The 12294-nt window shown below is 28.3% G+C and overlaps 1 protein-coding gene across 1 annotated transcript; it reads right to left on the minus strand.

The window, feature by feature from the left end:
* Positions 1–2884: 2884 nt before the first annotated feature.
* Positions 2885–10431, minus strand: LOC145838470 (lysophosphatidic acid phosphatase type 6-like). Its single transcript, XM_082946069.1, has 6 exons — positions 10173–10431; positions 9562–9800; positions 8720–8877; positions 7795–7991; positions 5648–5840; positions 2885–3176 (listed from the first exon to the last, which is right to left on the minus strand). The coding sequence occupies exons 1-6, from the start codon at positions 10424–10426 to the stop codon at positions 2988–2990; spliced, it is 1230 nt and encodes a 409-aa protein (XP_082802195.1). The 5' UTR covers positions 10427–10431; the 3' UTR covers positions 2885–2987.
* Between the last annotated feature and the right edge of the window lie 1863 nt (positions 10432–12294).

Raw genomic sequence — 12294 nt, forward strand, 5'->3', positions numbered from 1 at the left:
CTACTTTGAACACTCAACTAATTCCAACCTGGTCAACATATCACACATACAAAAAGCATTTGAATAGAAAAGTTTTTTTAATTCAGTATGACAAAAAAAGTACAAAAACATTTCCCTCAACTGATCAACAAACTCTACATACAATTAACCTTAACGACTAAATTTTCGATAAAATTCAACCTTTGAATACTTTGGTTAAAGTTTTGCTTTCAGCGAAAAATTAGATCAGCTTACTAGTCTGCACTTCAGCTTTTATTGCACACTCACAATAAAAATCTGCAAAACTATGCATTCCAAGCTTACCTCTTGCGTTTCAGTATCTTTTAGCGAAAGGTCGACCATATCAGTCAAACAAAATTAAATCACTAACAACAACTCCCTCCGCTGATTCATGTGTCAAAACAGGATGTTGTCAACAAGGACATACTGTGACGCACCGATCTCACTACCTTCAGAAAGCGCAGGGTTCGCTGGTTCGGTCATGATCAGAAAATGAGAAACGAGCACGTTCAAACCAATTTCTGCTTTACAGTAGTTAGTTACCTGTTGGATAAAGGAGAGTATCAAGTGTTATTCAAGGGCAGGTAAGAAAGATAAAGGAATATATTTTTGTCTTACAGAGTTCTAGTTTTTCTTCTTTTATATGTTACATTAAATCCTAAATTAAGGTATTACGTTTAGGGAGTCCCTTTATTGCCTAATTTTCATCTCGAATCCGGCTGATAGTGGGCTTATAAGAAAGTTAGTTAATACTAACACAGGGGACGGCAGCGTTTAATAAGCCAGCATTTAAGTTTACTAGCCGGCCGCACTTTATAAAAAAGTTCTTCTGTGGGCCGCAATTATTTCAAAATACTTTTAGAAATCAACATCAAATCATTACTTTTGAATAAAGTTGTGGTAAAATAAGCAATAATACAGTACTAGTATTGAGCAGTTATCAAACAAAAACTTTATTGTATGCTTTTGCCACTAAAACTTTTCTTAGTATTGTTTTCAAGTTTATATATTTTGGGGTGAAAAGTACCTCGCGGTCCGCAGATTTTGGCTTTGAGGACTGCATTTGGCCCGCTTGCTTCAGTTTGCCGACCCCTCTACCAACAGCTAATTAAAAATTTAGTCACTATATAGTAAACTTTAATAAAAAGTAAGCAAAGATTTATTTTAACAAAATACTTTTCTATACTCAAACTTATTTCAAACATTTTTAATTATTATCTAAAACTTTTTTTATGTTTAAAACAATGCTACTTTAGACTGTGACTTCTTGAATTTTGATCATGCACTTTTGGGCTGTGTTTAAAGTGCGTACTAAAAAATAAGATGAATGCATTTTGAGCTTCTTGTCTGATCACCGTTTTTAAACATTCACCCAAGTTTTTTTTAAGTTAAAATGTTTTTTTTTAAACTTAATGACTATACAGCCCAAAAATATTTTGACGTCAATTTTTTCACTGTTAATACAATTGCGAAGCTTAAAAATAAATTTTTTCTCAAAATTGAACTTAATGTTAATTTTTTTTTTTAACAAAAACAATTAACCAAAATATTTTGAAGTCAATTATTGCACTATTAGTGTAATTGTTAAACTTAAAAAATTTAAAATATTGCTAAACTAGCAAAATATGGGAGTTCGTTATATATGTATTCCTAGAAAAACTCAGGACAAATGTTCCACAAAAATCAGCGTGTATTGTTCTTTATACAAAATTATTTCAAAGTAGACTTGTAAATAAGACATTGTGGAAAGATTTTACTTCTGGATCAACACACAAAGTTTAGACGAAACTGCTTTAAGTTTAATGGTTACTAAGTATTTAACAAAAATTACTTTATGAAAAAAATTAAACAACTATTGCTTTATATGATCTTGATGCATTTTAGCTTCGCTCTGAAATTCCAAATGTAGAACTGGTTATAAATAAATTTCTTATAAAACGTTTAGAACCCACTATTTTGAAGTTCGTATATACATTTTCTAAATTGAAAGTATTTATTATTATTTTTAAATAATGTTACTGCTCAAAACTAATTAAAATTAATTTTAATTAAATATGAACACTACGAAATTAACAAATTCAATAAAATTTATTTGTAAATTTAATTCAAATTAACTATATTTGTGTTAAAGGGAAAAATTATAAGGAATGAAATCTAATTTTAATAATACTTAAACAAAAACGATTACAAACGATTTATAACAAAATACTTTGAACACATTGAAAATTAAATTAATTTATAAGTTTATAACAATTATAAATGTAAGAAGTGCTTTATAAAAATCTTAAAATAAAAAAAAAAGAACGTGATAATAATAACTGAAAAGTGTAACGAACAATAACTAAAACATTAAATATTTCATTAACTATAAAGTTTTTTTTTGAACTTTTTATAAAAAACGTTTCAAAGCATTCTAATGTATAAAACAACGTTTGTTGAAATAAAGTCAGCTCATAAATGATTTTGAATATTTAAGTGGATTCAAATTAACAAAAAAGATTGTCACCAAAAAATGATGTTAAAACAAAAACATGTATTCAAACTCGAAATTTTAGTACATAGAATACCAATAAGCAACACGAAAATAAAATACAAACATTAAACTTTATACAAAACTAACTTTTAAGAGATGTTTAATACAAACAAACACCAACTCTTTAGAGCTAATAAATTGTTCTAATACTACTTAAAATTAAATTATATTTGTTCCAAAAAATTATCTAAACTTTATTGAAAGTAAAAAGCAAATGGCAAAAAAAAATGTTCTCAATTATAAAAATATTTTTTTCAAAAGGTTTGATGAATAAAACTTTAATATAACTTTTTTTTTATTCAAGAACCTTACTGTTTTAAATATTTAATATTATTTTTTACGTAATCCAGATAGTTTTACCACATTAATTTTAACTATAATTGAACCTAAGGTCTCTTTGAAAGCAGTCTATTCGAAATTAATTAATTTAAAAAAAAACTCAAAATCCAAACAATCAACAAACGTCCGAGCACTCGCGCTCGTAATCGTCGTCGGCGATCGCGTAACCCCGCATGACGTCACTGAACTCCGTGACGTCACAGACGAGCTTGTCGTCGACGCACGCGAAGCAGCATCCGGGTATCAGCTGTTCCACGTCGTTGTACAGGATCCGCACGAACTTCCGGTCCGGCTCCTCTTTGTGCTGCGGATAATATTTAGTTGTACATGTGTTACTCTATAACAGGGTTTCTAAATTGCCCCCATTAAAGAAATTGAAAAAGCCATGGCCCCCTTCAACAAGACCCATAAACTACCATAAAATATACGAAAGATCTTTTTTTTCTCTTCATCTGCAACTCAAGAATATCTAGTGTAAGTTTCAAATTATGATCTCATGGCCCCCCCTCTTACCCCTTTGCTGCTTGCGGCCCCCTGAGTATCTGCCATGGCACACTTTGGGAAACCCTGCTGTATAATAAAAACTAATTTTAAGTTCTTTATCAAACTATTTGATTTTTTTATATTGCTAGTAATTGTATTTGTAAGCATCATGTTCAACATAAAGGGAAGTTTTATTTCTAACTGCTCTTTAAAATTTATTGACATTCTCAATACTTTATCTTGTATATTTAAAGTATAATATCTTGTATATTTTAGAGTAGTTTGTTACGAATAACTAATTTACTAAAACTTTATCTTTGCACACTTCATCACTGATCGAGGGCATCAGGGCACATTGGGGGTCACATCTTTTTTATTGCATGTTGATCTTAATTTGTGGAACTTTATTTTTGTTTTCAGGCAGTTTTTGCCACTTGACAAAAACAAAAGTAACTTTTTAATTTTCAAATGCGAACAAAGTTAGTGAGTTCAACAGATTTTTTATGTAAGGCACAAATATTGGAAAGACTATTTTTGTCTAAAAATTTAATTTTAATATTTTTAGTGTTCGATTTTACAACTAAACTACTTTGTACAGCTAAAAAATGATGGTAGATGCAAAAATAGTTTAATAAACAGGACATTTATTTTTTTTTTAGTAAAAAGCTAGTTTCATCTTGAACAGCTCAAAGTTGATGCTTTACTAATGCTGTCTGATACAACTCAAACTTGTGCTTTATTTTATTACTATTTATTTATTAAAGTTTATTTCAAAATCAACTGAACAATAAAATGATATGGGCAGCAAAATCATTTCAATAAACAAAAATTCAAACTTTAATAAAAATCATGTAGTTTAAGCATGTTCATATGAACATATGTAAGCTACAGAAACATTTCTATAAACAGATTCTTTTTACTTGAAAAAACAACTACTTACAACCTTGTACGAACATGATGTGTGCAGCACAGGGTTGCCACAGATCAAACTGAGAAAAACATCCAGACCTTTTCCTGACTTTTTACAAAAGTTTTCCTGACTTTTCTAAATCAAACTGTTAATCTAAACTTATTGTAATATACATAATCAATAACTTTAAAGTATATAAAGCTTTCAATCTTATTTCTATACAGGTTAAAACAATAGTATTTTTGCTGAATACAATCATCTTACTTCCATTACGTCACTTGAACCACCTGTGTATGATTGATTTATTTGCAATAAACAGCTCTATCAGCAAAATACTTGTATTATTACCCTGTAAACACAGCTATTCTGAAAAAAAAACAATGTTTTAACATTTCCTAACATAAATGTATCTAAATAAATATAAAGAACTTTTACAATTAAAACCTTAAAAATAAAGACTTAATCAAACACAGTTTTTTTTTATGTACTAAAATTTATTTTATCCGTTTCTTTATTAGCATATCAACCTCTTCATCTAATGAAGATATGGTTTCCTTATCTAGTCTGCATACCGCTTAATTTTATTGGCAGTTAAAACCATTTGCCTTATTTTATTTAAATCGTTCTCACATGCTGCCCTACACTTGTCAAAAAGAATCTTTTCTCTAAATCTAGCCATAGTTTGTGGGCTCCATCTTTTATCATTTTGCACTCATTTTACTAATTTTTACCAGATAAAGACATTGGAAATTAAGTAATTTTGTAAATTACTAGGAAAATTTTGCAATTTTAGTCTGATTTCAAAGGATTTTTTATTACTTTTTTACCACTTAAAGGTTTTGGAAAATAAGAAATTTTGTAAATTTGAACTAACAAAATCTGACGTTTTTTCAAATTTTGTCAAATTTATTGACTTTTTTTTTAAAAACCCCTACTTTTTCCTGACTTTTGTCATTTTTTAGTTTTTGCTGACTTTTCCTGACCTCGTGGCAACCCTGGCAGCGAAATCATAGAAAAAAAAAACAACATTTCCATTTTTGTACAGTTCGAATGTGATGTGTGCAGCGAAATCATTTCAAAAAAAATAACAGTAAGAATATTATAGTTTTAAGTATCTCAAATCTTCCCTTGGTTGTATGTTGTTCTTCGTGATTTTTTTTGTCTTTGTCAAATTGTTTTAAATAAAAAGTTATTTTTATTTTTCAAAAAAATCTACAAATTTATAAGTACTCGTTATATTGCCTAAATTACTTTTAAATTCAAAAAAAGAATTTGAAAGTACTTTAGGCATTATAACGAGTACTTATAAATTTGTAGATTTTTTTGAAAAATAAAAATAACTTTTTATTTAAAACGTAAAAAAATAATAACAAAAATCCAACCCTGTACAGCTCGAATATGATGTGTGCGGCGAAAGGGGGCCACCTGCCATCGTATATGTTCATGGCGCACAACAGGGGAATCAGCGTGGTGTCGTGCCCGCTGTACAGCTTCAACTTCTCACAGTCGGCCTCGTTGAAAGTGTCCAAGATGGTTTTTATCAGCCTGCCTATTGACAGCCTCAGTCCTTTGTAGCTGTGGAATTTGTTATATTTATTTTGTAATATTCAAGTAATGTTTAAAGGGATGTTTTAAGTTGTTTAGAAAAATGTTCTTGAATAATCTCAAAGTGTTATCTTTTATACTTTATGCATGTGATCAGTATCTGTATGCTTAAATCCTTTGCGGCTGTAATGGTTTTTAACTTTAATAATACTTTTTTTATTAAAACTAACTTCATAAGTGTTATTTTTACTTTTAGGCCAATATTACAAGTATAAAAACTTTAAAAGTTTTTTTAATTAGATAACTTAGATCATAAAAACAAGTTTAATATTTATACAAGTAACTTAAGTCATTATTTTTTTGTTTACTCAATGGGTCAAACTGTGTGAGTTAAATGAACTTTTTATAGCTAAACAGCAACCTTGTGTAAACTTTCAAGGATTTTAGTAATTAATAAGTTTGAGTTAATATAAGAGCACAAGTTGTAGTTTTGTTAATAAACATTTTTAGGTGCATAACAATTAAACTAAAAGTTAATATATGTTTTAGCATAATCAAATTTATCTTCTTGTTGTGTAAGAACACATTTTTAGTGTGCATACTTTTTTAAATTTATTTAAAACTATTAAATCGACCGAGGTAATAACTTTTTAAGTTTCGAACAAAAAAAGTTTTCAAGTACAACATAAATAACAAACTGATATATACAACTTAATGTACAACAGTTAAAATAAATGTTTTATTTTTAAGAATAACTTTGATTGAAAACTTTCAAACATCACAATTGAATAACTGCATACAAATTTAAACTTTAATAGTGTGAGTTCTTGTAAGCAAATGTTCTGTCAAAAACATCAACTTAAAACAAATTAAATTGGAAACAGACTGAATTAATTAAGTAATGAAAATACTTGTTGGATTTTGTGACTTTATTTATACAGCTTTTTTTGTAGAAGTACACTTTTTTTATAAAAACACAAATGTTTATAAGTACAAGTTAAGTTAATATATAAGCAAAATTATATTTTAATGTCATATGATACTTCCTTACAAGTAAACATCATTATTTAAGAAGGAAGCTCTAAGTACAGTTTAAAACCAATGGATTGTAAACACGAACACATTTAATTTAAAAATGTTATAACCAGAAATTGTAGTACACTTATATAAAATTTTTCATTTACTTAAAGTGAACGAAATTCTTCGTTTGGCTTTTGAAACATGTGTTTAGCAAATAAATACATGTTTATTTTTGTGACGTTATACGTTGTAATATTTTCAAAGTAAAATTAATTTTAAATTGAAAAAATTGGTTAATTTTTAACAATATTAAATATTCTTGTTAAACTTGTGGTTATTGTATATTTTTCAAGCAGCTAAATAATATTGTAACCATACAATTTTTTTAATTTATATAAATAAAATTATAATGTAAATACCACAATAATAAAATATTATAACACAAATATTAAACAGTTCAACCCCATAAATTAATAACTCATGATATATATTAAACTAAACCTTAAAAAGACCTAAACCAGCATTATCAGAAAAATAACGAGTGTAATAATTACAAATAAATAAGATTACATTAACTTATATTGTTGAAAATAATAAACTTTATCTGATAACTAATGTTTCAAAAGAGTTATCTTACTTTAAATATTAGTTGTTTTTTTTTTTCATTTTATTAGAGGAGATTACATTAAGATAAGACAGAATCTTTATTTAAGTATTGCAGCGTTTACATTCAAATAAACAAAAAATAAAAAAAAGGAAACTGATATAAATTACAAAACTATTTTTACCCTTTCAGAAATATTGTAAGTTGTATAGCAGCAATCGTATATAACAACACAACAAATTTTCAAACATTTATTTTTTTAGAACAAACTCGAATATGCTAACTACAGTACCTGCATATGGCTTCAAAAATCATACAGCAGAAATTGCGTGTAATAAATATAAACAACAAACAACCAACTTCTTTTTATTTTTTCCACCCCAGGCTTCCATGACGCTGAGCGCTCCGAACTCGGCATGCTCTAATATCTTCTCGTCGTCGTACCGCGAGGGCAGGACGCCGTGGAACTTGTTGTTGAACAGCCAATCACGAGCCAGCACTATGTGGAACGACTTGTCCGACTCGGGTATGTCGAGCATCTCCTGCAGTTGCGTCCTCTGGAAAACAGGCAGTGTTAAAGAACAATGTACAGCAAAATGTGTTTTGTGCAAAGTGACTGTTTATGTCTCACAGCTGTTTTTTGAAGAATAGAAAGACTTAATCTTTAAGCAAAGAGGATTATAAAAAAAGTGTAAGATTACACTACAAATTGAGTTGTACTAAACAAAAAGTGTATAAAGCATTGCAAATTAATAAGTATCTTTAAGACCTTAAAATAATCATTATAAGTTATTTTAAATTCAATACTTTCCAAAGAAGTATAAAGTTATTACTTTTTGGAAACTTAATGTATTTTCCAAGTCAAGCATCACATAAATATTATTCAATTTTACTAACAAATAAATTAGCAATAAGAGTCCTAAACAAAATATAAACACAACATGAGAAAACTACACCGAAGTATAAATGTTGGGTTATAAAAAAAAACAAAAAAAAACGAAACAAATCATTTACAGCTTTTTTGACACTTTGTATTTATATTTTACAAAAAAATGTTGGACACCTGTTAATTACTATAAGCTTATAATTTGACTTAATAAACTGGAAACTATTTTTCTTAAATAAAAAAAAACAAAACAAACAAATTACAGCTTCTTTGACTCCTTATTGTATATATTTTTTAATGTTGGACATTCTTAAACATTATACATCTATAACGTAACCCATAATAAACTGACAAAATATTTATTTTCTTAAATAAAAACAAACAAAACAAATCATTTACAGCTTCTTTGACACCTTGTATCTTGTCCGGGTTGTCCCAGGTCATGGCACTTATCACCTTCAGGTACTGACAGCTCCTATAATTGGGTGACAGGAACTCACTGGCGCCATCTGCTGTCACGTGGATGGGGATTTCCATATCGTTGTTAGGGAACAGACCTGGATATACAGTATTACTTTAGGTGTTTTTTTTTTGATAAAAACTATTATATTTCGTATTTTAGATGCAGTAACAAATGTCTTTTTTGATTATGGAAAAGAAATAACTATGATGTTAAAATTTGATTAATTGTTCATCTATTTTATCCAACAAAACCCATGAACATCTATTATTATTAAGGTTGAAGATTAAATTAAAATAATATACAAGTTGAGTTATATATATTAAAACGTACTAAAATGTTTATTCAAAACTACAAACATAATTTATGATCTTTGAAATCATGTTAACTTTGATATACTGCCAGTTTTAGAACAAAGTAAAGCTTTGAAAACAAAAAAATCTTAAATTAACTTTAACAACCCATAAATTTTTTCACTAAATCAAAGTAAAATTCACTATAATAAACTGCTATTATTAAAAAAGGATACTGACAACAACAGTAAACGCTCACTTAAAAAAATATTTTATTAAAAACGTAACTAAAAAATGCTTGAAAAGGATTCATTAAGAATATTCAGATCTGTTAACAGCTGTAACTTAAAACAATTAACAGACACCATTTTAAATTGTAAAACTATTTTTACTTGACAACAAGTTACGTACATCTTTGAAATTTCTTACAACAAATTAGAATTCATAAATCAAAATTAAATAACCAAATAAATAAAGAATTTTTTAACCTGACAACAGGCACCTTTCAGATTCCACAGTCCTTCTCATCTTGGTGGACCAGCACTTGACTTCGCACGGGGAGTAATAACCCAAGAGAAAGTTCTGCTCGTCCACATACTTGTGCCTGAGAAGTTTGCCCAGATCGTGCAACTGTTGGGCCCCTGCAGCGCTCAGCTGACCCAAAAATTTTGAAGAGTAGCCGCGCAGTTTGGTCGCATCAAAATCGTTGCCTTCACAGTCCACTACCCTGTGAGGAGGTGTGAAAACGTTGCAATACTAACAAACAAATAAATATGCAGTACAGTATGAAACATTGTATAGCTCGCTTTTTAGTAAGTGATTTCAAGAATTTTTTAAGTTGTGTACAGTAAAACAACACAAAATATATTCTGTGCACCTTAGATAATATGTAAATATGTATTTCTTTAAAAAATAAAACATTACTAAATTTTTTCTTATCAAAAGTAGTGGTTTTGTTAAGTAGTTTGTTTTCTATGTATACCTAGAGGTAATCAAAATGGTCTATTCATTTTTTTTTGAATAGCATTAAAAAAAAGTAAAGCAGCTATTTTAATTAAATTTAGTTTGTTTTTACAAAAAAACAATTAATTTTCCAAACTTGTGAGGGGTGAATGTGTGGTCACCATGGTTCATCAACCTTGGTCCGTACTCAATATCAGGGAAGCACTCCATGGACACCAGTGGCGGTCTTGCCCCGTGCCTGTGGACCACTTGGACGCTTTGCAGGATAAGCTTGCTCTGTCCAAGCTCTTTGGCGTGGAGGCTAAAGTTCTTGCCCAGTTTGTAGTATGCCAGAGGTCCGCCTATGCCCACTAGCGAGGCAATAAATGATACTTTTGATTTTAATTTCATTTTATTTTTTGATGCTGAAAGTTTTGGGTGTTTAATTAAATAGGTACTATAATTGAAAAGGTATGTTTGATCACGTGCAACATTCAATTTTTTTTTTTCATCAAATAAAATAAAATATTCTAAACTTTTACTGCTATCTTTAAACAATAACATATCACCTTTTTTTTCTCTCAATAAATTCATTCTTTTTGTGCAGGTTAAAATTGAAAATTTATTTGACCTGCCAGCCAATTATATTAAGTATAGCAATAATATTTAATATTTTAGTTAAAGTCTAAAGTTATTTTAATTATAATAATTTTCAAATACTTTTAATAATATTGTAAAAGTTTTTTTGAATCTGACTAATACAGTATTTGTCAAAACTTTCAAATTTGATATAGTTAATAACTGAATTAAAGTTCTGTACTGTTTTTTTCAACTACTAAAAATAATCTTATTATAAATTATAAACATTACACTAAAATAGCCAAAAAGTATCAGATACTTGCTTAGAAAACAACTTACATGTATTCAACATTTACTTTTTTTTGTTCGTCTTTCATTAATTTGTTTTTTCAGAAAAACAGTTATTATGCTTAATTAAGGGTTGCCACTCTTTGAAAAAAACTAGCTGAGTTGAATAAAATTTTCAAGTTTTTTTTTTTTTACCTTTACTACAGTTAATTTTGATACTAGTGTTCATGTAATTTATTTTAAAGGACACAGGAATTTATTTGGATGAAAAATATGTTTCAGTATAGTGGTTTATTGAACAAAATCAAAAAATTGCTCAAAATTTTTTGATTTACGGACCCAGATACCCAAAAAGACCTCTCGGTTATCGAGTTTATGCTTAAAAAGTCTTATTCTATTTTTCAAAAACAAACAAAAAGAGTTTTGGCTTTAGTCAGGGCATCCCTTCTTTGAGCCCAAGAAGTCAGCTTGACTTAAAGAATAAATTAAAATAAAAATCAAACTAAATCAAAAAAAAACTATTAATTAAACTTATATACCTAAAAACATCAATTTACTTTAAATACCCATTACTATGTTTATAATGTGTCTGATAATTGAACTTTAAACTAGATTTGTGCAGTAGACTATTTTTTTAATAGCTTATAGGATTTGGGTAATTTTTAAGATAGAACTGTCAAAAATCATTCAACTCAAGGGCATAGGGGGTTAAATCATCTTTTTCACAATTTAATCTTATTTTATTGAATTTTAGTAAAGCTACAAGTTGCTTTTTACAGGTTTTTAAAATCAAAATAATTTTTGAGATATAGTCAGTCAAATTTGGAGACTACAATAGGTTCCTTATGGGAGGCGCAAACTAAAAAAGCAAATAACTAGACATCACTAAAAATCTACTTTCTCCTACGCTTTTTTGAGAAAACTACTTCAACCTTTCAGGATATGTTCCTTGCAATATTTAAAAACTCTGTTGGAACAGAATTAAAAAACAAAAATTTATGACAATAAAAAAAAAACTGTTTTTTTTTGTTATTTTTTTAAAATGCCTTCCAACAGAATTTTTTAAATATTGCAAGGAACATTTTCTAAAAGTTTAAGGTATTTATCTCAAAAAACGTAGGAGAAGATAGATTTTTAGTGAAGTAGTCTTTTTTTTGCTGTTTTAGTTTGCGCCTCCCATAAGGAACCTATTGTTGCTATTGACCTGCTATATCTAAAAAACCATTTTTGAATTTTTTAAATAAGTAAAAAGCATCTTGAAGCTTAGTTAAAACTTTATAAAATAAGATCAAATTGTGAAAAAAGTGATTAACCTCCTCCCCCCCATGCCCTTAACTAGCTTATAAAATGCCTGTGGAGAACAAAAAACAACATATTAAAACAAGAAATATAGCTTCATCAAACTATGCATA

This window comes from Thalia democratica, chromosome 6 (assembly GCF_965202585.1).
Source record: "Thalia democratica chromosome 6, ktThaDemo2.hap1.1, whole genome shotgun sequence".
NCBI classification, from domain to species: Eukaryota; Metazoa; Chordata; class Thaliacea; order Salpida; family Salpidae; genus Thalia; species Thalia democratica.

Bases quoted from the DNA above. Each gene is read 5' to 3' on its own strand.
- LOC145838470 (XM_082946069.1), bottom strand. From the start codon at position 10,426: ATGAAATTAAAATCAAAAGTATCATTTATTGCCTCGCTAGTGGGCATA. The intron at 8,878-9,561 runs GTTAAAAAATTC...CTGTATATCCAG, and splicing joins TGAAAGGTGCCTGTTGTCAG to GTCTGTTCCCTAACAACGAT. The intron at 3,177-5,647 runs GTTGGATTTTTG...TATTATCCGCAG, and splicing joins TCATATTCGAGCTGTACAGG to CACAAAGAGGAGCCGGACCG.